Source organism: Leucopleurus acutus (genome assembly GCF_964270905.1).
Source record: "Leucopleurus acutus genome assembly, chromosome: 16".
Taxonomy (NCBI): Eukaryota; Metazoa; Chordata; class Mammalia; order Artiodactyla; family Delphinidae; genus Leucopleurus; species Leucopleurus acutus.
In genome coordinates this window covers 29,380,644-29,404,433 of record NC_139158.1, presented here as the reverse complement: position 1 = coordinate 29,404,433, position 23,790 = coordinate 29,380,644, and the positions used below count along the sequence as shown (strand labels likewise).

The 23,790-nt window shown below is 43.5% G+C and overlaps 1 protein-coding gene across 1 annotated transcript in view; it reads right to left on the bottom strand.

Moving 5' to 3' along the window:
• LOC309973479 (uncharacterized protein) overlaps positions 1-10,651 on the bottom strand; it is a gene marked incomplete at its 5' end in the record, with an annotated part of 144,882 nt that extends 134,231 nt beyond the window's left edge. The window contains 3 exons of the mRNA XM_082857772.1: positions 5,036-5,196; positions 6,699-6,761; positions 10,597-10,651. Of these exons, the coding sequence (XP_082713898.1) occupies positions 5,036-5,196; positions 6,699-6,761; positions 10,597-10,651 (279 nt within the window). The remainder of the gene's footprint in view (positions 1-5,035; positions 5,197-6,698; positions 6,762-10,596) is intronic.
• Between the last annotated feature and the right edge of the window lie 13,139 nt (positions 10,652-23,790).

Below are 23,790 nucleotides of genomic sequence, written 5' to 3'. Positions count from 1 at the left end.
ATGACCCATGTGGAGGGTTAGGCAGAGAGATCCATCCCTTGAGCGGAAGAGTCTAGTGTCGGGCTGGTAGATGCCGAAAGTCTCTAGGGATAAATAATTTAAATAGCCAGGCACCTCTGCTCCCCACTCAATGTACAGAAAGTTCTCACTAGCTTCTCGTTTCGCCCCAAAAGGCCCTGGAACTTTGAGTGAGAGATTCATACGGCTCCACGGTATAAACAAAACTAAGTTAGGATTGCAAAGCAAACCAAAAAAAAAAGCGTTGTCATCTTGAATAAAAGACTTGGATGTCCCAGTACCACCATGGTTGCACGTGTGTGTTTGGGAGGGTGAGTGTGCGTGTGTGTACTTATTGCAAAAGATGGGCTCTCTAAAGATGAATAAAATCACCCCTAAAACCTGCATCCCTAACCTGACTGGTTTCATTTTTTTTTTTAATTAGAGTATTTTGAGAGCAGTTTTAGGTTCATAGCAACATTGCGGGGAAGGTACAGAGATTTCCCGTATACTCCCTGCCCCCAAATATGCACAGCCTCCCCAGTATCAACATCCCCACCAGCGTGGAACATTTGTTACAACTGATGAACTTACACTGACACGTCATTATCACCCAGAGTCCGTAGTATACATATGGGTTCCTTGGTGTCACACATTCTATGGGTTTGGACAAATGTATGATGACACGTATCCACCGTTATAGTATCATATGGTTTCACTGCCCCGTGATTTCACTTTTCCAAAGTAACTAGTCCTCATTCATCTTGTCTAAAACCTAATTCCCCTGTCTCCTCAGCACCAGCTCCCCTCCCCCAACAGAGGGTCTGTCACCTCCCCAGTAACCCAGGCTTGAAATCTTAGGGTGAAATACAGTTCCACTTGACACTGAGATGTGGTCCAGGACAATGAATCCCTCGGCCACATTACCAATACCGCTTATGTCTGACCACTTGCTTGAAAGCTATCCATGATAACTGTATTTTTAAAGCATATGTTTTAAAAGTTTAGTAGAGACAGGAGAGAGATTTAAAAAAAAAAAAAACTACTGAACTGCACACTTTAAAAGGGTAAACTGGGGCTTCCCTGGTGGCGCAGTAGTTGAGAGTCTGCCTGCCGATGCAGGAGACACGGGTTCGTGCCCCAGTCCGGGAAGATCCCACATGCCGTGGAGCGGCTGGGCCCGTGTGCCATGGTCGCTGAGCCTGCGCATCCGGAGCCTGTGCTCCGCAACGGGAGAGGCCACAACAGTGAGAGGCCCGCGTACCGCAAAAAAAAAATAAAATGAAATAAAAGGGTAAATTGGGATTTCCCTGGTGGTGCAGTGGTTAAGACTCCACGCTCCCAATGCAGGGGGCCTGGGTTCTATCCCTGATCTAGGAACTAGATCCCACATGCATGCCGCTACTAAGAGTTCGTGTGCCGCAACTAAGGAGACAGCAAGCCACAACTAAGGAGCCCTCAAGCCACAACTAAGGAGCTCACCTGCCACAACTAAGGAGCCCATGTGCTGCAACTAAGAAGTCAGAGAGCTGCAAATAAGGAGCCTGTGAGCCACAACTAAGGAGCTTGCCTGCCACAACTAAGACCCGACACAACCAAATAAATACATGAATAAATAAATATGAAAAAAAGGTAAACTTTATAGGGTTTTTACAATAAAAAAATAAAAACTAATTTTTTAAAAGGGAATGAGAAAAAAAAAAAAAAAAGGGAATGAAGTCCTGGGGACTTCCCTGGCAGTCCAGCGGTCAAGACTCCATGCTCCCAATGCAGAGGCATGGGTTCGATCCCTGGTCGGGGAACTAAGATCCTACATACCGTGTGGTGTGGCCAAAAAATTTTTAAAAATAAAAATATACACTTTGAATTAAAATACAACACCAATATATTTTAAAAATAAAGGTGGGGCGACTTCCCTGGTGGTCCAGTGGTTAAGACTCCACACTCCCAATTCAGGGGGCCCAGGTTCTGTCCCTGGTCGGGGAACTAGATCCCACATGCATGCTGCAACTAAGAGTTCACATGCCACAACGAAGAAGCCCGCATGCTGCAACAAAGACCCGGCATGGCCAAAATAAATAAATAAATATTTAAAAAGAAACAAAGCTGGGAAGTATCATATTAAAAAAAAAGGGGGGGTAATGACGTTCTGCTACATGCTACAATGTGGATGAACCTTGAAGACCTTATAAAAGGTGAAAGAAGCCAGACACAAAAGGTCACAGGTTGATCGTGAGTTGTTTGTGATAAGTGACTGCACTTACATGAGACATCTGGAATCGGCAAATTCTTAGGGACAGAAAGTAGAATAGAGGTTACCAGGGGCTGTGAGAAGGAGAAAAGGGGAGTTAGTGTTTAAGGGGTACAGTGCTTCTGTTTAGGATGATGAAATGTTCTGGATACGGAGAGTGGTGATGGTTACACAACATTAGGAATATGCTTATTGCTACTGAATTGTACACTTGAAATGGTTAAAATGGTAAAGTTTATGTTATGTTTATGTACATTTTACCCCGATAAAAAAAATTTTTTTTAATCAAAATAAAAAGCAGCCAGGCACAAAAGAGAACATCCTGTATGATTCCATTAAAGAGAAGTTCAGGGACTTGCCGGGTGGTCCAGTGAGTAGGACTCTGAGCTCCCAATGCAGGGGGCCCAGGTTCGATCCCTGGTCGGGGAACTGGATCACACGTGCCATAACTAAGAAGCCTGCATGCTGCAACTAAGAGTCCACATGCCGTAACTAAGAAGCCCACATGCCGCAATTAAGACCCGGCCGCAGCCTAAATAAATAAATAAATATTTAAAGAGAAGTTCAAAGGCAGGCAAAACTAATCTATGGTGCTAGAACTCAGGAGAGCCTTTGGCAGAAGTGACTGGAAGAGAGAATGAGGGCGGTTATGGGGGTTTCGTGATCTGGGGGTGGCTACAGAGGAGTGTTTAATCAGTGAAATTCATTGTTCTCAATACTTATTTTCACCCTTTTCCCTCAAAACTATATTTAATTGATTGCATCCTGAGTGGCTGTAAATTTTCCATTTATGCCACAAATAGATTTTTTTGTTTTTTGTTTTGCTGCGCCACGTGGCTTGTGGGATCTTAATACCCCGGCCAGGGATTGGACCCATGCTCCCTGCAGTGGTAGCGCGGAGTCCTAACCACTGGACTGCCAGGGAAGTCCCTGTGCCACAAATCTTTGAAATGAGCCAATTCTTTCTACCCTTGCCAACATTAGACATTATCAATTTTATTAATGCTAAAAACAAAGCAAATAAGCAATTAAAACCGCAGTACACAATTTGCCTTGTGAAAACTGGCCCTGCAGAAGAAACAACTACTAGTGTTTTGATAGACATTAAAGGACAGCAAAGACTAGTAAAGTAGCAGCTCTGACCAGGACTAACATTTTGGATAGTTTAAGAATTCAGAGGCAGCTCAGAGCCACCCCATAAAAGACCCCATCCGGAGGTCTACATGAAACATAACAAAAGAGTTTGGGTTTTGTTTTTTGTTTGTTTGTTTGTTTGCCATGCGCCTCCCAGCTTGCAGGATCTTAGTTCCCCAACCAGCCCTGGCAATGAAAGTGCCAAGTCCTAACCACTGGACAGCCAGGGAATCCCCCAAAGCAGTTTTGAGAAACTCTTGTCAGCAAGTGCTCCAGCCAGTTCAAAAACGCTTCCCAAGTAGGACATAAGACTTTAACGAAAACTAAGAGACCATTTAGGCAGAGTGGGAGGGTTTGTCCAGGAAACACATGAGAGTCATCAGAAAGGGGACAGAGAAGAATGGGTAGGCATTTCCACTTGCAAGAACATGGAGGAGCTTCAGGAAAATCTTGATGAAAAAGAAACCTACAACCACCAAGAGAATCTAGCTCATAATTCCACCTTGACTGAAGCCAGTACTAACACCACCACTGCCCAGTATAGGCATACCTCGTTTTATCGTGCTTCCCAGATATTGCTTTTTTTTTTTTTTTGCGGTACGCGGGCCTCTCACTGTTGTGGCCTCTCCCGTTGCGGAGCACAGGCTCCAGACGCGCAGGCTCAGCAGCCATGGCTCACGGGCTTAGCCGCTCCACGGCATGTGGGATCTTCCCGGACTGGGGCACGAACCCGTGTCCCCTGCATTGGCAGGTGGACTCTCAACCACTGCGCCACCAGGGAAGCCCAATATTGCATTTTTTATTGTACAAAATGAAGGTTGCATCAAGCAAATCTATCAACACAATTTTTCCAAGAACATTTGCTCATTTTGTCTCTGTGTCACATTTTAGTAATTTTAAAAAGATTTCAAACTTTTTCATTATTATTTTGTTAGCATGAGCCGTGTAAGTGATCTTTAATGTTACTATTAGATAGTACAACTCACTGATGGCTCAGATGATAATTAGCAGTTTTTAGCAATAAGGTACTTTTTATTTAAGGCATGTACTTTCTTTAGACATCATGCTATTGCATACTTAACAGACTACAGTATAGTGTGAACATAGCTTTGATATGCACTGGGAAACCAAAAAACTTGTGTAACTTGCCTTATTTCAATATTTGCTTCGTTTCAGTGGCCTGGAGCCGAACCTGTAATATCTCCGAGGTGTGCCTATACAAAGGAACCCAGGGGAGGCCTGGAGGCCCCAACCATGTCTTCGGTGTCCACCCTAGTCTGCTCCTTTGTCTACAAGACCTTAACTTGCTCTGACTTTGCTCACCCCTGGGACTTGCAGCTTCCCCAGTTGTGACTCTCAGTCCTCCCAAGGACACAGCCTGTCCCCATCCTGTGGCTCTACTTGCTCCAAGAAATACCCTTCACTCCTTCTTTAACCCCCGCTCCTCCCCGCACTGGACCTACCATGGTACCTCCTCCAACCAAAATGACACCACGTTCCCATGTTACTCTAGAGCCCCCACTCGCTGAATTTGAGATTCCTCAGAAAGCTCCTCTCCATTTATCAGACAAATGGGAAATGTCAGGGGACTGTGGCTTCCCCTTGGCCGTCCCCCATGTCAACGTGACCTCCTGGTTACCCAAAGATACTCACCCGTAAAGCCATCTGGCAGGGGCCAAGCACATCAAGGGTGACCAAGCCTTGGAGACCAAGGCCACTCCCTTCCTCCTGGGCCCCCTGCAGGCTGGTGCTGGTGTTGGTGGAAAAGTGATAGGTGTATCTGGTGCCCAGGGGGAGGTGGGGATCAGCTGAACCTGGAGGGCAGAGGACGCAGTGTCACCTTGACAATCCAAAACCTTTTGAGACTCAACTCCACCTGGACTACTTAGCCATCCTTACTGCCACCTCCCTCTCTCCTTTGGTCTATGAGCTGCCTGCTCCCAGCTCAGGGGAAGGCTGGGTGGCTGCAGACCCCAAGAGAGTGAAGGAGAAAATAAAGATAATAACAATAAGTGCTTAGTAAATGTTACCCAGTGTTTCATGTTCTAGGCCCTCTTCTAAGAGCTTTATACACGTCAGGGTTTTTCAGCCTCGGCAGTATTAATATTTGGGGCCGTATAATTCTGTTGTGCACTGTAGGATGTTTAGCAACATCTCCAGCCTCTACCCACTGGATGCCAGTAGCACACCCCAGTTGTGACAAGCAAAAAGGTCTCCAGAATTTGCAAAATGTCCCTGGGAGATACAATCATCCTTGTTGAGAACCACTGATCTATTTTATATTAACTTAGGGAAGCCTCATAACAACTTTGAGGTGGGCACTCTTATTTTCTCCATTTTACAGAGTTGGAAAGCAAGGCTAAGAGAGGTTAACTAACTTACCCAAGGTTGCACAGCTGAGATCCAAACCTTGGCAGTCTGATTCCTCACCTACTGCCTTGGTGGTTATCAGTGGGGGCAGGAGGTGGGTTGGAGAGATTATCCTGATCTTTACAGAAAACAGAGCTGTAGGGCTGGACAGTCTGGAGGTATTGGGGAGGTGAAGCAGGTGCTCTGGGGAAGATCAGATCTAGGGAGCAGTCTTTCTTCCTTCCTTCCTTCCTTCCTTCCTCCCTCCCTCCCTCCCCTCCCTCCTTCCCTCCTTCCCTCCCTCCCTTCTTTATTTTTTTAATTGAAATCTAGTTAATTTACAATGTGCCAATCTCTGCTGTACAGCAAAGTGACTTGGTTATACACATATAGACATTTTTACATATTCTTTTCCATTATGGTTTATCAGAGTCAATGATTCTTGAACCTTCTATTTAGACCAGCGGACCAATTGCAAAATACTATTAAATTACTAAGGATGACACCTCACCCTTTTCCTGGGCTTGGAATTGAATTAACATATTCATGTTAATTTCTTTGTGCTCAAATATAACCACATCTCACACATTCCCAAAACGCTTCTTTCCAAACAATTTGCCCCAGGTTTCTCTAATCTACTCTACCCCAAGTTGCAAATAGAATCACTTGGCTGAAGTCTTTTACTCCACATGGAGACCACAAGGTATGAGGAAAAAGCCCAGGGGCCTTAGGGCTGGGATGGCTTAAGGCCATTGTAAGCTGAGGGTGCTCTTTGCTTCTCTAAATGCTGGTGACTTGGTGGCCTTTGCAGAACGGGTCTTGCTCCTCCCAAATGGCCTCCCTGGGAATGTGGCCAAGGCCCTCTGGGGTTGTCCCTAATCACACCTGGCAGTGGTCAGCTTCGCCTCCCTGTCTCAGGTTCAGGGTCACCAGAAGTGTGCTAAGGTCTCCGGAGAGACTTGCTCACCTGAGCATGAAGTCATGCAGGACGCCGCCTGCGCCGCCTGCGCCACCGGCGCGTCTGGAATTTCTGAAATCACAAATCAGATGGAAGCAGGGCAAGGCCAGGAGGAGGCACGCGACCGCCCCACCCGTGGGCTGCTGACCTGCTCTTGAAAGAGGACATCTAAGGGTCCGGGGGCCAAGGGGACAAAAAGAGATAATTCCAGCTCTCCTCTCTCTCATGTGGCTGGGAGTGACTCCCTGCCCCGTCCCCACCCTGCTCTTCCCCATCTTGGGCACTGGCATCACCGTCACCCCATTGCTAGAGCTGGTACCTGGGAGTCGTGTGTGCTTCCCCTCTTTTCCCTTATCATCACCCCAAGTCCCATGTGCCAGCAAGTGGTGCCAATTCCATCAGGCCTTCCTCCCTCCCTCCCTCCCTCCCCCCTCCCTCCACCTACCCATCCATCCCCCCTCTATTCCTCCCTCCCTCCCTCCCTCCCTCCATCCATCCACCCTCCCTCCATCTACCCATCCATCCCCCCTCTATTCATTCCTCCCTCCCTCCCTCCCTCCATGCCCCCCTCTATTCATTCCTCCCTCCCTCCATCCATCTACCCCTCCCTCCCTCCATCTACCCATCCATCCCCCCTCTATTCATTCCTCCCTCCTTCCCTCCATCCATCTACCCCTCCCTCCCTCCATCTATCCATCCATCCCCCCTCTATTCATTCCTCCCTCCCTCCACCTACCCATCCATCCCCCCCCTATTCATTCCTCCCTCCCTCCCTCCATCCTTCTCTCTCTCCATCCCCATCACCATCACTCTAGGCAAAGCCATATCTTCTCTCACCTAGACAACTGCAGCAGCCTCCTAATTATCCCCCATGTCTACGGTTCATCCCCCACAGTTAGTCATGTTTTAAAAGTCTAAATCCAGTCACATCACTCCCTGCTTAACAGCCCCTAAGTCTCTCGCCCCACCCACCCCAACCCATATGCACTCATAATAAAAGCCTTCCCATGAGAGCTGGCCTCTGTCTGCCCCTCTGGCCACATCTCACCCCCACTCCTGACCTCCAGCCATGCTGGTCCTTCTCCAGCTCAAGGCCTTTGCACATGCTGTTCCTTCTGGCCTCAACACTCTTCCACCTGCTCTCACATCCTAGGCTCCTTCAGGCCTCAGCATAAACATCTCTCCCCGGCGACTTCCCTGGTGGTCCAGTGGCTAAGACCCACACTCCCAGTGCAGGGGGCCTGGGTTCGATCCCTGGTCAGGGAACTAAATCCTGTATGCCACAACTAAAGATCCCACATGCCCCAACTAAGACACAGCACAGCCAAATCAGTCAATCAATCAATCAATAAAACATCTCTCCCTGACCTCACCTCTCAGTGTCTATCTCTGATACAGACCTGGTAGTCTATCTTAGCATCCTATTCTCTTCATAAGGCTTGTGAAACTCTAATGATTTCATTATTTTGGTCACCTTTGTCAAAATTGTATCCCCCAGCTCCTGATCCCCAGGACAGACTGGAATGATTAAATGAATGAACACAACTAACACTTGCACAGCAGTTACCGTGCGCCAAGCACTGTTCCAAGCAATTTATACATTAAACGCCTTCAATCTCCTGAGAGTCCCCTGAGGTAAGGGCAATTATTACTCCCATTTTACAGATAGACACTGAGGCATAGAGACTGAGAGCACACAGTTAGGAGGGGAGCCAGCATTTCAACCCAGGCACCCTGTCCACAGCCTTAACCACTACATTATCATGAAGGAATGAGTGAGTGAATAAATGAACAGGTGAACCAACAAAGGCAAGACCCAGAGGCTACAGCAGTAAAGGACGGTTATCTAGTTTGGCTCCCCAGCAGATCTCGTAATATCTCATTTAGCCACCATCTAAGCTGCAGAACAACCAGAGTATGAACAGAACGGCCAGGGACCTCCTCAGGCTGCTGAGGACACTCTGCAGGGGATCCTCAGACCACCTGCCTGGGAAGGGTCAGCATCTCTCCATCTGCCTGTCCCAACGTCACCTGAAAGCCTCCCCCTTTCCACCTACTGTCAACTCCTCATCTGTCCTTCCTTCCAACCACACACCTGGGCATTTCCTGGGCATCACCCATACCCTTCCAGAACAGCCTTAGCCAGGGGTCCATCTGCAGGCACTTTCATACAATGACGTTCCAATAATACCATTTCTATCCTCAAAACCACCCCACTGTGCCTCAACTGGTAATCATTACACATACCACCCTGTTTAATCCCTCAAGAAAAACACACTTGCCCAGAATGGGGGGAAAGTGCATTTTATACCATTCCATTTAAACCCTTTGAAATAATAGAACATGTTAGGGTATTTGGCAGGGTTTTTTTCCCCCCCTGAATGTTTTGGCTCATCCAACAAAATGCTCTTTGCATTAAAGTAGAATATCAATGGCTAAAATCACATTTCAAAGACATTTCAGTCAATCAGTCTCCCTTTCAACTTTCTTTCAACTCTGATCACTTGGACCCTGGGCGTCAGATTGAACATGTGTGTGCATAATCTTTAAACTCCCAGTTGTGCACAGACCCAGCCTTCTGGCTTCTTTGCTCCACCGAACCTCTACATCTGCTTTTCAGCCCTGCTATGCGAGGGCAGTGATGCCTACAAGCCCAGGTCCAACATGAGCTCCCAGGAGTAAAGTGTGTTCTCAGAGCGTTCTGCTCGAACCAAGTCTGTTTCCCCTCCATTTCTCAAGCACTTAAAAAGACATATCTAAAGTTTAAAAAAGGTTTCAGAAAAACAAAGACCATTCGATGATCCTACTAAATAAATCAACCAAGAAGGGAAAAACAGTGAGTGCTGGGAGGTAATAAATCTTTCCATCACCTCTAGGGAGAGATCTGAAATGGATTGAAATTGATGTCATCTCATTTCAGAAATGAAATCAAGTCTCATTTCAGCTTTCTCAGATGTCAGTTGTGATCCCGTTCATGTATATATCCAGCCAGCACAAGATTCACTAAACACCAGCTGTGTGAGAGGCAAATAGGTGAAAATACAGTGAGTAAAACAGCTGTGATCGGACCTGCACTGTCTGGGACAGTAGCCACCAGCCACATTTCACATGTGGCTGGTGTTATGAAGAAACCTTTAATTAAATTTAAATTAAAAACTGTGCTCAAGTCAGTTATTGGAAAACTTTTAAGTATGTTTGAAACAGCTTAGTATACAAAAGTACTTTTTCAACTTGAAATTTTAAGAAATCTAAAAAGAGATCAAGTATTTGCAATGAAAATTTGGCATCCAAATTGAAATATGTTCTAAGTATAAAGTACACACTGGGTTTCAAGGAACAGGAAATACATCTTGTTAATACTTTTTATATCGATTACATTTTCTAATGATATTTTAGATATATTGGGTTAAGTACAATAATTATTAAATTAATTTCACTTGCTTTTTTTTTTTTTTTTACACTTTTTAAGTGTGGCTGCTTGAAAATTTTAAATTACATATTGGCTTGCATTGTATTTTTAATGGATAGCACTGTCCTGTACCCTCCTGCAGTAAATAGACAACAAATTAAAGTTCATTCCACATTGTTACCCTGCATCGGAGTATTAGTATCCCTGCAGACAGCTAAGCATCCCTGCACCCAGGCTCAGGAGCCTGGAAGTCAGCATTTCCTCACTCAGGATTTCAGATCTGGTCTCAGTTTCCAAAGGATGTTGGTGAAAGTTGGGAGTGAGAGATGAGGGATCCACCTGTAATCTCTCCCTCCTTTTCCCCATGAAAGGCAAAACCAAGGGAGGCAGCAGAAGGACAGGTAAACATACATTTGACTATAAAAACACTGTCCCCAGTGCATCTGGGCTGCCGCCATTCCACCCCGGAAGGAATAGGGTTGCAGCAGCTTTACTTACTCCCTGAAGTCGCGGCCGTCAGCACCCAGAGCAGGACCAGACCAAGGAGCCCCATGGACGCTGGCACTGCCGCTGGCACGAGGGAGACACAGCCAGCCTCTCTCTCCAGAGCGGCTCAGAGCAGCCCAGAAAGGAACCTTCCTTCCCGAAGCGCAGGGCTCAGCTTCAATTCACACTCCCAGCACAAGAGTTGGGGATGGGAAGGGGTGGAGGTGGCTTCCAGGGCGAAGACCCAGCCAGTCAAGAGCCTCCAATAAAGTTCGTAGCACGGGGAGGGTGGGAGGGGCTTCTGACCAGTGAGGGGGAAAAAATCCCTTTTCAGCCTAGGGGGAAAAAAAAGGTTTGCCTCTTCAAGCCTTGGAAATGAAGCTCTCAGGGCAGAAGGCAACATAGCATGGTTTGCCTTTTTGTGTGTGTGGTCTAATAGATATAAAATTTACCATTTTAACCATTTTAAAGTGGCGATTTGGTGGCGTTGAATACCTTCACAGCATTGTGCAACCGTCACCACTATCGAGTTCTGAGGTCTGATTTTGGGCTTGTCTTTCCCAGCACTCATGGTGGGCGAAGCAAAGAGAAGGGCCAGCCCAGCCTCGGAAACGGCTCTCAGCAGCTGAGGGGTGTTTCAATCCTTCAGGCCCAAGGCCTCCCTCCTGCACACATTAGGACCACCAGCAGAGAAGGGGCGCAAGTCTCCTGGGAGGCCGGGGGTCCTCTCACACGTGATCCCAAGCCCCGCATCTACCTGCACCCTTTGGTGTTTAGGCTCCAGGCAGCAGAGTTCCTCAGCCACCACCTCCGTCAGGCCCTGCAGGCCTCGTGGACCAGCCCCTCCTCTTATGCACCTGCTTCCCACAATAAGTGTGCTTTTTTATAAACCACTTTATTGAGATAATATATCACACAATTCTCCCATTTAAAGTACACAATTCAATGGTTTTTAGTATATTCGCAGACTTGTGCAACCAACACCAGAACCAATTTTAGAACATTTTCATCACTGTAAGAGATAATCCCACCCCCCATAAGCAGTCATTCCTCATTCCTGTCACCCCAGTCCCTGGTCACCACTGCTCTGCTTTCTGTCTCCATGGGTTTACCTCTTTGGGTCATTTCATAGAAATGGAATCATTCAATACGTGGCCTGTCGTGTCTGGCTTCTTTCAGTGAGACCATGCTTTCAAGGTTCAGCCATGCTGTAGTGTGTGTCAGTATTTCATTCCTTTTTATAGCTGAATATTGTGTCATCAAATGGATAAGCCACATTTGTTTGTTCGTTCATCCCTCAATTAACAGTTAGATGTAATTTTGTTAAAGTTAAATTAAGACCCACTTGACTGGTTGACACATCATGTCTTATGGAAATAATTAATTATGCTTTGTCTTTTTTTTTTTTTTTTTTTGGCCATGCCACGTGGCTTGTGGGATCTTAGTTCCCTGACCAGGGATTGAACCCGGGCCCTTGGCATTGAAAGCACTGAGTCCTAACCACTGGAGCACTGGGGAATTCCCTAATCAGGCTTTTAGACTTGGGCCATTTTCTTTTATATTTTGAAACCAGTAATTTCACCTTCCCATCCTCCAGCTCAAACATCTTCACTGGCTGAGCGCAGAAACCCCCATAGGGCTGAAGATTCAAACAGCCCTTCAGCTTACAGCTGCCTGGGGGCCCTCGATGTGTTCTGGGGGGCTAATAAATGCTTTGAGGAAAAGCAGAAAACTACATCTGACAGGGCTGGCCTGGAGGAGCTAAAATTCTTGAAGGGAAATGAGATGCACGTGCAAAAAAACAAGAAATGTACCAAGGAGAGCTCTGGTTAGAAAGGAATGGTTATTGTGTGGGGAGTCACTGGGAGCAATTTACAAAGGAGAGATTTCCCCGGGACTTCAAAGAATAGATAGTAATGTTACTAGAAAACTGTATACTTGCAACTAGGAGAGAAATAAGTCCTGGAGACCTAATACACAGTACAGTGATTATAGACAACAAAATGGTATTGTAAACATTGAACTTGCTAAGAAACTAGATTGAATTTTTCCCAACACTAGACGATAATTATATGATGCAAGAGAGGTGTTAGCTAATGCTACGATGGCAACCGTATTGCAATATAAATGTATCAAACTAATATGTTCGAGGCCTTAAACTCACATAATGTCATATGTCAAATATATCTCAATTTAAAAAAAACTGGGGGCTTCCCTGGTGGCGCAGTGGTTAAGAATCCGCCTGCCAACGCAGGAGACACAGGTTCGAGCCCTGGCCCGGGAAGATCCCACATGCCGTGGAGCAACTAAGCCCGTGCACCACAACTACCGAGCCTGCGCTCTAGAGCCTTTGAGTCACAGCTACTGAAGCCCTCGCACCTAGAGCCTGTGCTCCGCAACAAGAGAAGCCACCGCAATGAGAAGCCCGAGCACCACAACAAAGAGTAGCCCCTGCTCGTCGCAACTAGAGAAAGCCTGCACACAGCAACGAAGACCCAACACAGCCAAAAATAAATAAATAAATAAATAGATTTATTTATTTATTTTTAAAACTGTACGGGTACAGGGCAAAGCACTCACTGAATATCAACTCATTCAGTCAAACCTCCCCGCCTGCCCCCACTAACAACAATCTGCAAGGTTGTAGCAGCATCCCATTGTACAGACAAAGAAGAGACACAGAGAGGCTAAGTCACTTGCCCAAAGTCACACAGCTTGTGAGGATTTTAAACCCAGTGCTGCTCCAGAGTCCCTGTTCTTTTGACTTGGGCAGCTTCGCTCAACGAAGTCTCCTCCTGGAGACTCTGGTCTCTGCCCACAAGTCTGGATTCCTTCTCCTTTCACAGTCAGGAATCTGAAAGAAAACCGTGCAACCTTCCATGTGGTGTTTCCCAGTTAATACGGCGACATCACAGTCTAGGCCTGGAAAATCAGAACATGGTGGGGGGCGCCTCCCCCCAGGCCCTTCTCATGACCATCGGGGTCTGCCGATCTACCGGAGTTGACGGGGGTAGGGCTCCGGGCATCTCTGGCCTCCCTTCCCCGTGTCTGTCATTACTGGACAAAAATCTGATGCCCTGATAGGATGGAGCTCCGGGACTCGAGGACTTGATTCACAATCAGATCCTCCTAGACAAGCCTTCCCACCTCTTCATCCTCCGACGAAAACTGGGTCCTGCTTCCTGCTTGAAAGAATCTGCAGGATTGGGTTGGCAGACAACTGGAGGCTGAGCTTCCACTTCTGAAATAAGGCAGAGGATAAACTAAGGTCCATCACACCCAAGTCAGAGTTACCAAAAATAAGAAGACTTCTTTTTAAACCATCAGAAGACGCTTGATTTTGCAGAGCTGCCGCGAGAGATACCCCATGGCAGAGAAGACCTGACCAGTAGGGGGCGCAGTGAGCTCTTCTTACATGGGTAGAGGATTTCACAGAAGATTTGGTCCTTACAGCCGTATTTTGTAAGACCTTATTCTTCAGAGCAGTTTTAGGTTCACGGCAAAATTGACAGGAAGGCATAGAGATTTCCAAAATACCCCGTGCTCTCGTGCACACACAACCTCCCCCGTGGTCAGCATCCCCCAGCAGAATGGTATTGTACATTTGTTACCACTGATGAACCTACACTGACACATCATCATCACCCCAAGTCCAGAGTTTACCTTAGGGTTCACCCTTGGTGTTGTACATTCTGTGGGTTTGGAGATATGTATGATGACATATATCTACCATTATAGTATCATACAGAGTATTTTCACTGCCCTAAAAATCCTCTGTAATCAGCCTCTGCATCCCTCCCTCCCCAAGTCCCTGGCAACCACTGATCTTTTTACTGCCTCTGTAGTTTCGCCTTTTCCAGAATGCCATATAATTGGAATCACACGTACATAGCCTTCTCATATTGATGTCTTTCATGTAGCAATATGCATTTAGAGTTCCTCCATGTCTTTTCATGGCTTGATAGCTCATTTCTCTTTAGAGCTGAATAATATTTCCTTGTCTGGATGTACCACAGTTTATTTCACCTACGGAGAGACATCTTGGTTGCTTCTAAATTTTGACAATTGTAGATAAAGATGCTATAAACATCCATGTGGAGATTTTTGTGTGGACATAAGTTTTCAATTCATTTGGGTAAATACTAAGGAGCACTATTGCTGGATCATGTGGTCAGAGTATAAGCAGTTTTGTAAGAAACCACTAAACCCTATTCTAAAGTAACTGTACCAGGAGTTGGCTGGTGGCCTAGTGTTTAGAATTCTGGGTTTTCAGTGCTGTGGCCTGGGTTCAATCCCTGGTCAGGGAACTGAGATCCTGAAAGCTGTGCGACTCGGCCACAAAAGACAAAAAACAAAGTAGTCTTACCATTTTGCATTCCTGTCAACAATGTATGAGAATTCCTGTTGTTCTACATCCTCACCAGCATTTGATGTTGTCAGCTTCAGAGCCCAGCCACTTAAATAAGTATGCAGTGGTATTCATTGTTGTTTTAGTTTTCATTTCCCTGCTGACATATGATGTGGATCATCTTTTCATATGCTTATTTGCCATCTGTGTATCTTCCTTGGGGAAGTGTCTGTTAAGGTTTTTGGCCCATACTTTTTTTTTTTAACATCTTTATTGGAGTATAATGGCTTTATAATGGTGTGTTAGTTTCTGCTTTATAACAAAGTGAATCAGCCAGACGTATACATATATCCCCATATCTCCTCCCTCTTGCGTCTTCCTCCCACCCTCCCTATCCCACCACTCTAGGTGGTCACAAAGCACCGAGCTGATCTCCCTGTGCTATGCGGCTGCTTCCCACTATCTATTTTACATTTGGTAGTATTTATAAGTCCATGCCACTCTCTCACTTTGTCCCAGTTTACCCTTCCCCCTCCAGTGTCCTCAAGTCCATTCTCTATGCCTGCGTCTTTATTCCTGTCCTGCCCCTAGGTTCTTCAAACCAATTTTTTTTTTTTTAGATTCCATATATATGTGTTAGCATATGGTATTTGTTTTTCTCTTTCTGACTTACTTCATTCTGTATGACAGACTCTAGGTCCATCACCTGACTACAGATAACTCAATTTCATTTCTTTTTATGACTGAGTAATATTGCATTGTATATATGTGCCACATCTTCTTTATCCATTCATCTGTCGATGGACACTTAGGTTGCTTCCATGTCCTGGCTATTGTAAATAGTGCTGCAATGAACACTGTGGTACATGACTCTTTTTGAATTATGGTTTTCTTAGGGTATACGCCCAGTAGTGCGATTGCTGGGTCATATGGGAGTTCTATTTTTAGTGTTTTAAGGAACCTCCATACTGTTCTCCATAGTGGCTGTATCAATTTACATTCCCACCAACAGTGCAAGAGGGTTCCCTTTTCTCCACACCCTCTCTGGCATTTATTGTTTCTAGATTTTTGATTATGGCCATTCTGACTGGTGTGAGGTGATACCTCATTGTAGGTTTGACTTGCATTTCTCTAATGATTAGTGATGTTGAGCATCCTTTCATGTGTTTGTTGGCAATCTGTATATCTTCTTTGGAGAAATGTCTATTTAGGTCTTCTGCCCATTTTTGGATTGGGTTGTTTGTTTTTTTGATATTGAGCTGCTTGTAAATTTTAGAGGTTAATCCTTTGTCAGTTGCTTCATTTGCAAATATTTTCTCCCATTCTGAGGGTTGTCTTTTAGTCTTGTGTATGGTTCCTCTGCTGTGCAAAAATTTTTAAGTTTCATTAGGTCCCATTTGTTTATTTTTGTTTTTATTTCCATTTCTCTAGGAGGTGGGTCAAAAAGGATCTTGCTGTGATTTATGTCATAGAGTGTTCTGCCTATGTTTTCCTCTAAGAGTTTTATAGTGTCTGGCCTTACGTTTAGGTCTTTAAACCATTTTGAGCTTATTTTTGTGTATGGTGTTAGGGAGTGTTCTAATTTCATTCTTTTGCGTGTAGCTGTCCAGTTTTCCCAGTACCACTTATTGAAGAGGCTGTCTTTTCTCCATTGTATATTCTTGCCTCCTTTATCAAAAATAAGGTGACCGTATGTGCGTGGGTTTATCTCTGGGCTTTCTATCCTGTTCCATTTATCTATATTTCTGTTTTTGTGCCAGTACCCTACTGTCTTGATTACTGTAGCTTTGTAGTATAGTCTGAAGGCCAGGCGCCTGATTTCTCCAGCTCCATTTTTCTTTCTCAAGATTGCTTTGGCTATTCGGGGTCTTTTGTGTTTCCATATAAATTGTGAAATTTTTTGTTCTAGTTCTGTGAAAAATGCCAGTGGTAGTTTGATAGGGATTGCATTGAATCTGTAGATTGCTTTGGGTAGTACAGTCATTTTCACAATATAGATTCTTCCAATCCAAGAACATGGTATATCTCTCCATCTGTTTGTATCATCTTTAATTTCTTTCATCAGTGGCTTATAGTGTTCTGCATACAGGTCTTTTGTCTCCTTAGGTAGGTTTATTCCTAGATATTTTATTCTTTTTGTTGCAATGGTAAATGGGAATGTTTCCTTAATTTCTCTTTCAGATTTTTCATCATTAGTGTATAGGAATGCAAGAGATTTGTGTGCATTAATTTTGTATCCTGCTACTTTACCAAATTCATTGATTAGCCCTAGTAGTTCTCTGGTAGCATCTTTAGGATTCCCTATGTATAGTATCATGTCACCTGCAAACAGTGACAGCTTTACTTCTTCTTTTCCAATTTGGATTCCTTTTATTTCTTTTTCTTCTCTGATTGCTGTGGCTAAAACTTCCAAAACTATGTTGAATAATAGTGGTGAGAGTGGACAACCTTGTCTTGCTCCTGATCTTAGTGGAAATGGTTTCAGTTCTTCACCATTGAGAACGATGTTGGCTGTGGGTTTGTCATATATGGCCTTTATTATGTTGAGGTAAGTTCCCTCTATGCCTACTTTCTGGAGGGATTTTATCATAAATGAGTGTTGAATTTTGTCAAAAGCTTTTTCTGCATCTCTTGAGATGATCATATGGTTTTTCTCCTTCAATTTGTTAATATGGTGTATCACATTGATTGATTTGCGTATATTGAAGAATCCTTGCATTCCTGAGATAAACCCCACTTAATCATGGTGTATGATCCTTTTAATGTGCTGTTGGAGTCTGCTTGCTAGTATTTTGTTAAGTATTTTTGCATCTATGTTCATCAGTGATGTTCTTGGCCCATACTTTAATTGGGTTGTGTGTTTTCTTATTGTTGAGTTTTAAGAGTTCTTTGGGTATTTTGGATAATAGTCCTTGATCAGATGTATCTTTCGCAAATGTTTTCTTCCAATCTGTGGCTTATCTTTTCATTCTCTTGACAGTGTCTTTTGCATGGCAGACATTTTAAATTTTCATCAATTCCAGCTTATCAATTTATTCTTTCATGGATTATGCTTTTGGTGTCATATTTAAAAAGTCATCATTAAATCCCAGGTTATCTAGATTTTCTGCTGTGTTATCTTCTAGGAGGTTTGTTGTTTGTTTGTTTTGTCTTTTAAAATATTTATTTACTTACTTATTTGGCTGTGTCAGGTCTTAGTTGAGGCACGAGGTATCTTCATTGCAGAGTGCAGGATCTTTGTTGCAGTATGAGTGATCTAGTTCCCTGACGAGGGATCGAACCCTGGCCCCCTGCACTGGGAGAGTGGAATCTTAGATACTGGACCACCAGGGAAGTCCCTTAGGAGTTTTACAATTGTGTTTTACATTTAGGTCTGCAATCCATTTTTTAATATTTTTTTGGCCATGCTGCGTGGCTTGCAAGATCTCAATTCCCTGACCAGGGATTGAACCCGCATCCTCAGCAGTGAAAGCACAGAGTCCTAACCACTGGACTGCCAGGGAAGTCCCTGCAATCCATTTTGAGTTAATTTTTGTAAAGGGTGTAAGTCCTGTGTCTAGACTTTTTTTTTTTTCGCATGTGGATGTCCAGTTGTTTCAGCACCATTTGTTGAAAAGGCTATCTTGGCTCCATTGTGTTGCTTTTGCACCTTTGTCAAAGATCAGCTGAGTATATTTATGTAGGTCTATATCTGGGCTCTCTATTCTGTTCCATTGATCTATTTGTCTATATTTTCACCAATACCACACTCTTAAATTCTGTAGCTTTAGAGTAAGTCTTGAAGTCAGGTTGTGTCAGCCCTCCAGCTTTGCTTTTCTCCTCCAATGTTGTATTGGCTATTCTAGGTCTTTTGCCTCTCCTCAAACTTTAGAATCAGTTTGTTGATATTGACAAAATAACTTCCTGGGATTTTTATTGAGATTGCATTGAAACTATAGATCAAATTGGGAAGAACTGACATCTTGACAATAATGGGTCATCCTATCTATGAACAAGGAATCTCTCTCCATTTATTTAGTTCTATGATTTCTTTCAGAGTTTTGTAATTTTCCTCATGTAGATCTTTTACATATTTTGTTGGATTTATACCTAGGTATTTCATTTTTGGAGTGCTAATGTAAATGGTATTGTTTTTAATTTCAAGTTCCACAGGTTCATTGCTAGTAGATAGGAAAGCAATTGGCTATTGTATATTAATCTTGCATTCTGCAACCTTGCTATAATAGCTTAATAATTTCAGGATTTTTGGTTGATACTTTCAGATTTTCTATATAGATGATCATATCATCTGCAAAGAAAGGCAGTTTTATTTCTTCCTTCCCAGTCTATATACTTTATATATCCTTTCCCTATATTTTTGCATTAGCTAGGACTGCTAGTATTACGCTGAAAAGGAGTAGTGAAGAGATGTTCTTGTCTTGTACCTGATCTCAGGAGAAAGCTTCTAGTTTCTCACCATCAAGTATGACATAAACTGTAGATTTTTGTAGATTATCTTTATCAGTTTGGGGAAGTTCCCCTCTATTCCTCAGCGTTTACTGAGAGTTTTTGTCATGAATGCATGTAAGGTTTTTGTCAAATGCTTTTTCTGCATCTATTGATATGATCTTGTGATTTTTCTTCTTTAGCCAGTTGATGTAATAAATTATATTAATTTTCAAACGTTGAACCAATCTTGCATAGTTGAGATAAACCCGCTTGGTCATGGTGCACAATTCTTTTTATACATTATTGGATTTGATTTGCTAATATTTTGTTAAGGTTTTTTGCATCTATATTGACAAAAGACATTGGTCTGTAATTTTCATTTCTTGTAGTGTCTTTGTCTGGTTTTCATAGTAGGGTAATTCTGCCCTCCTAGAATTAGTTAGGGGATTATTCCCTCTGCTTCTATCTTCTGAAGGAGAGTGTAGAAAATTGCTATAATGTATTCTTTAAATGTTTGGTAGAATTCATCAGTGAACCCACTGGGCCTAGTAATTTCTGTGTTGGAAGGTTATTAATTATTGACTCAATTTCTTTAACAGATATAGGTCTGTTCAGATTGTCTATTCCTTTGTGGGTGAGTTTTGGCAGACTGTGTCTTTCAAGGAACTGGTCCATTTCATCTAGGTTATCAAATTTATGGGCATAGAGTTGTTTATATTCCTTTACTATCCTTTTAAAGTCCATGGGATCTGTAGAGATGTCTCATCCCTCATTTCTGCTATTAGCAATTTGTGTCCTTTCTCTTTTCTTTCTTAGTTAGCCTGGCTACAGGCTTGTCAATTTTACTTATCTTTTCGAAGAACTAGCTTTTGGTTTTGTTGATTCTCTCTGGTTTCCTGTTCCAACTTCATTGGTTTCTGCTCGAGTTTTTATCATTTCTTTTCTTCTGCTTTCTTTGATTTGCTCTTCTTTCTCTAGTTTCCTCAGGCAGAAGCCTATTGATTCTAGATATTTCTTCTTTTCTGATATATGCATTCAGTGCTATAAATTCCCCTGTAAGCACTGCCTTTATTGAACCCCACACATTTTGATAAGCTGCATTTTCATTTAGTTCAAAATACTTAAAATTTTCTCTTGAGAGTTCTTTTTTGACTCATGTGTTATTTAGAAGTGTGTTTCAATCTCCAAGTATTTAAGGATTTTTCTAGCTGTCTTTCTGATATTGATTTAGAGTTTAATTCCATTGTGATCTGAAAGCAGACACTGTATGACTTCTATTTTTTGCCATATCTTTTGTCTTTGAAATAAAGTCTGCTCCATGTTGGCTGTTAGTGAGACTGGAAATGCCAGGGTTTGAGGGGAGTGCTAGCTCATCTCTTTACTTTTTCAATTAGCTGTGTGATCTTAGAAAAGTCACTTGATATCTCTGGACTCATTTATTCATTGGCAAAATGAAGGGGTTGTAAATTACTGCTTAAGTGTCTTCTGCCTCCATATTATGTTCAAGTGGAAAAGAGAGAGGCCAGAAAGGAATGAAGTACACATGGGAATTATCACATGATGAAAATAGCATCACACATAGCTAGAGAGACAGATTATTTAATAAATGGACAAAGTCTATGAGCATCCTGTTCAAAGAAAACAGTGCATAAATAGATTTTCATCAAACTAAAAGAGGCTCAACCCCAGGCATAAAAGAAATACAAAATAAAGCTACAAAGTGAGTTTCTTCAAAAGTCAAACATACACCTGCCATTTGACCCAGCCACTCCATTCTGAGATATTTAACCAAGAGTAAAGAAAGCACATGTCCATGCAAAGACTTGGACACAAATATTCATAACAGCTTTGTTTGTAAAGCTCAAAACTGGAAACAGGGCTTCCCTGGTGGCGCAGTGGTTGAGAGTCCGCCTGCCGATGCAGGGGACACAGGTTCGTGCCCTGGTCCGGGAAGATTCCACATGCCATAGAGCGGCTAGCCCTGTGAGCCATGGCCGCTGAGCGTGCACATCTGGAGCCTGTGCTCCGCAACAGGAGAGACCACGACAGTGAGAGGCCCGCGTACCGAAAAAAAAAAAAACACTGGAAACAACCCGAATGTCCATCAACAGGTGAATGGATAAACGTATTTAGTACATCCATACAATGAAACACTATTCAGCCATAAAGAGAAACAAACTTTTTTTTTTGGCCATGCGACATGTGGGATCTTAGCTCCCTGACCAGGGATCAAACCCATGCCTCCTGCAGAGGAAGCATGGTGTCCTAATCACTGGACTACCAGAGAAGTCCTGAGAAACAAACTATTGGTACATAAAATAACATAGATGAACCTCAAAATAATTATTCTGAGGGACTTCCCTGGTGGTGCAGTGGTTAAGAATCTGCCTGCCAATGCAGGGGACACGCATTTGTTCCTTGGCCCGGGAAGATCCCACATGCCGCAGAGCAACTAAGCCTGTGTGCCACAACTACTGAGCCTGTGCACTAAAGCCTGTGAGCCACAACTACTGAGCCCATGTGCCACAACTACTGAAGCCCACGAGCCTAGAGCCCGTGCTCCACAAGAAGAGAAGCCACCGCAATGAGAAGCCTGCACACCACAACGAAGAGTAGCCCCCGCTCATCACAACTAGAGAAAGCCCGCACACAGCAACGAAGACCCAACACAGCCAAAAATAAATAAATAAATTTATTTTAAAGAAAAAAATTATTATTCTGAAAGAAGCCAGGGCAGGGGCAGGGAGTACATGCTGTATGTCTCCATTTATATAAAATTCTTGTCTTTTGAAGTTTTTTTTTTTAATACTTATTTATTTGGCTGTGACGGGTCTTAGCTGCAGCATGTGGGATCTAGTTCCCTGACCAAGGACTGAACCCAGGTCCCCCTGCATTGAGAGCGTGGAGTCTTAGCCATTGGACCACCGGGGAATGGGGGTCCCTATATAAAATTCTAGAAACTGAAAATTTGGAAAGCAGATCACTAGTTGCATGGAATGGGGAATTTACATAACAAAGAATGCGGAAGGTTTTGTGGGTCATGAGTATTTTCCCTACCTTGATTGTGATCATGGTTTTACCAGTATAAACCTGTCAAAATGTATCACATTGTATTCTTTAAATATGTGTGGTTTGCTGTATGTCAATTATATCTCAATAAACTCTTTAAAATCTACCATGTGATATCCTGTTCATCCACCAGATAAAGATAAAGCACTGTGACAAATGGTCTTCTGGCTGCACTGTGGGGAAACAAGCATCCCATGCACTACATCAGGGCAGAAATCAGTGCAAACTTTGAGGAGGAAATTTAGCAGCTGCTAAAATTTAAATGCACTTACTTTGGACCCACTTTTAGAAAACATTTTTTTTTTTAGGAATTTACCTAGTTTTTTTTTACTATTGCTATAACACATATTACCACCACTCGAATGGCTTAAAACACCCGTTTATGATCTCAAAGTCCTGGAGGTCAGAAGTCCAGGTGCAGCAATAGCTCAGCTGCTTCAAACCTCACAGGCTGAGATCAAGCTGTTACTTGTCCCTGGTGGATCCTTCCTTCCAGGGAATTTTACACGTTGACAAGCAAACCCTTGTATTTTCTCTCTTCCTTCTGTCTTGTCTTTTAACATATAATGGTGCCCTAAAATATGCAACACTGTGCCTGTTTTTTCTTTAATAAAAGATCACAGATCTGACTTGTTCTTTTCTGCAGCTGCGTACTACTCCACTGTGTGCTTCCATGTGCCATTTATGTAATCCGCCAAGGACTGTGTTCCTTTCTGGAGGCTCTAGGGATTGTCGATGAAAAATTAATCAGTTGATCTAAGAAAGAAATGGACAATTTTATTCAAGCCAAATTTGAGGATTATAACCCAGGAAGAGCGTCTCAGAAAGCTCTGAAAATTGTTCTGCCTGTTAGAAGTCAAGGCACAGTTATATAATATTTTTTTTGACAGAGGGCTGTACATCAAATGACATATTATTGACAGATTATAATCCAAATCTAAGCATCATTGTGGGTCATGTGATCCCTTACAAGATCTCGAAGGAATGTTATTTTTTAAGGAGTTGTCTTGGTGATGCTGGGAGCATGTTGCTTTTTATGGTTGAGCAGGTATTCCTGCTGATGGGGGAGGTTTGGTTGAAACACAATGCAGATACACGACGCACTGCGGGGAGAGAGGAAGCCAAAGGACAGAGAAGAATTTTTATGCTTGAATTTTCTGTTCTTGCCATAAAATATGAATTTTATTTCACTGGATGAATCTGCTTCCAATCTCATTCAGGTTGTTGACAGAACCCGGTTCCTTGTGATTGTGGGACTAAGGTCTCTGTTTCTAGCTGGGAGCCTGGCTTTGCTCCCAGAGGTTGCCCACATTCCTTCTCAGGCCTTTCTCGTGGCCCCTCACATGCCTTGAATATTTCCT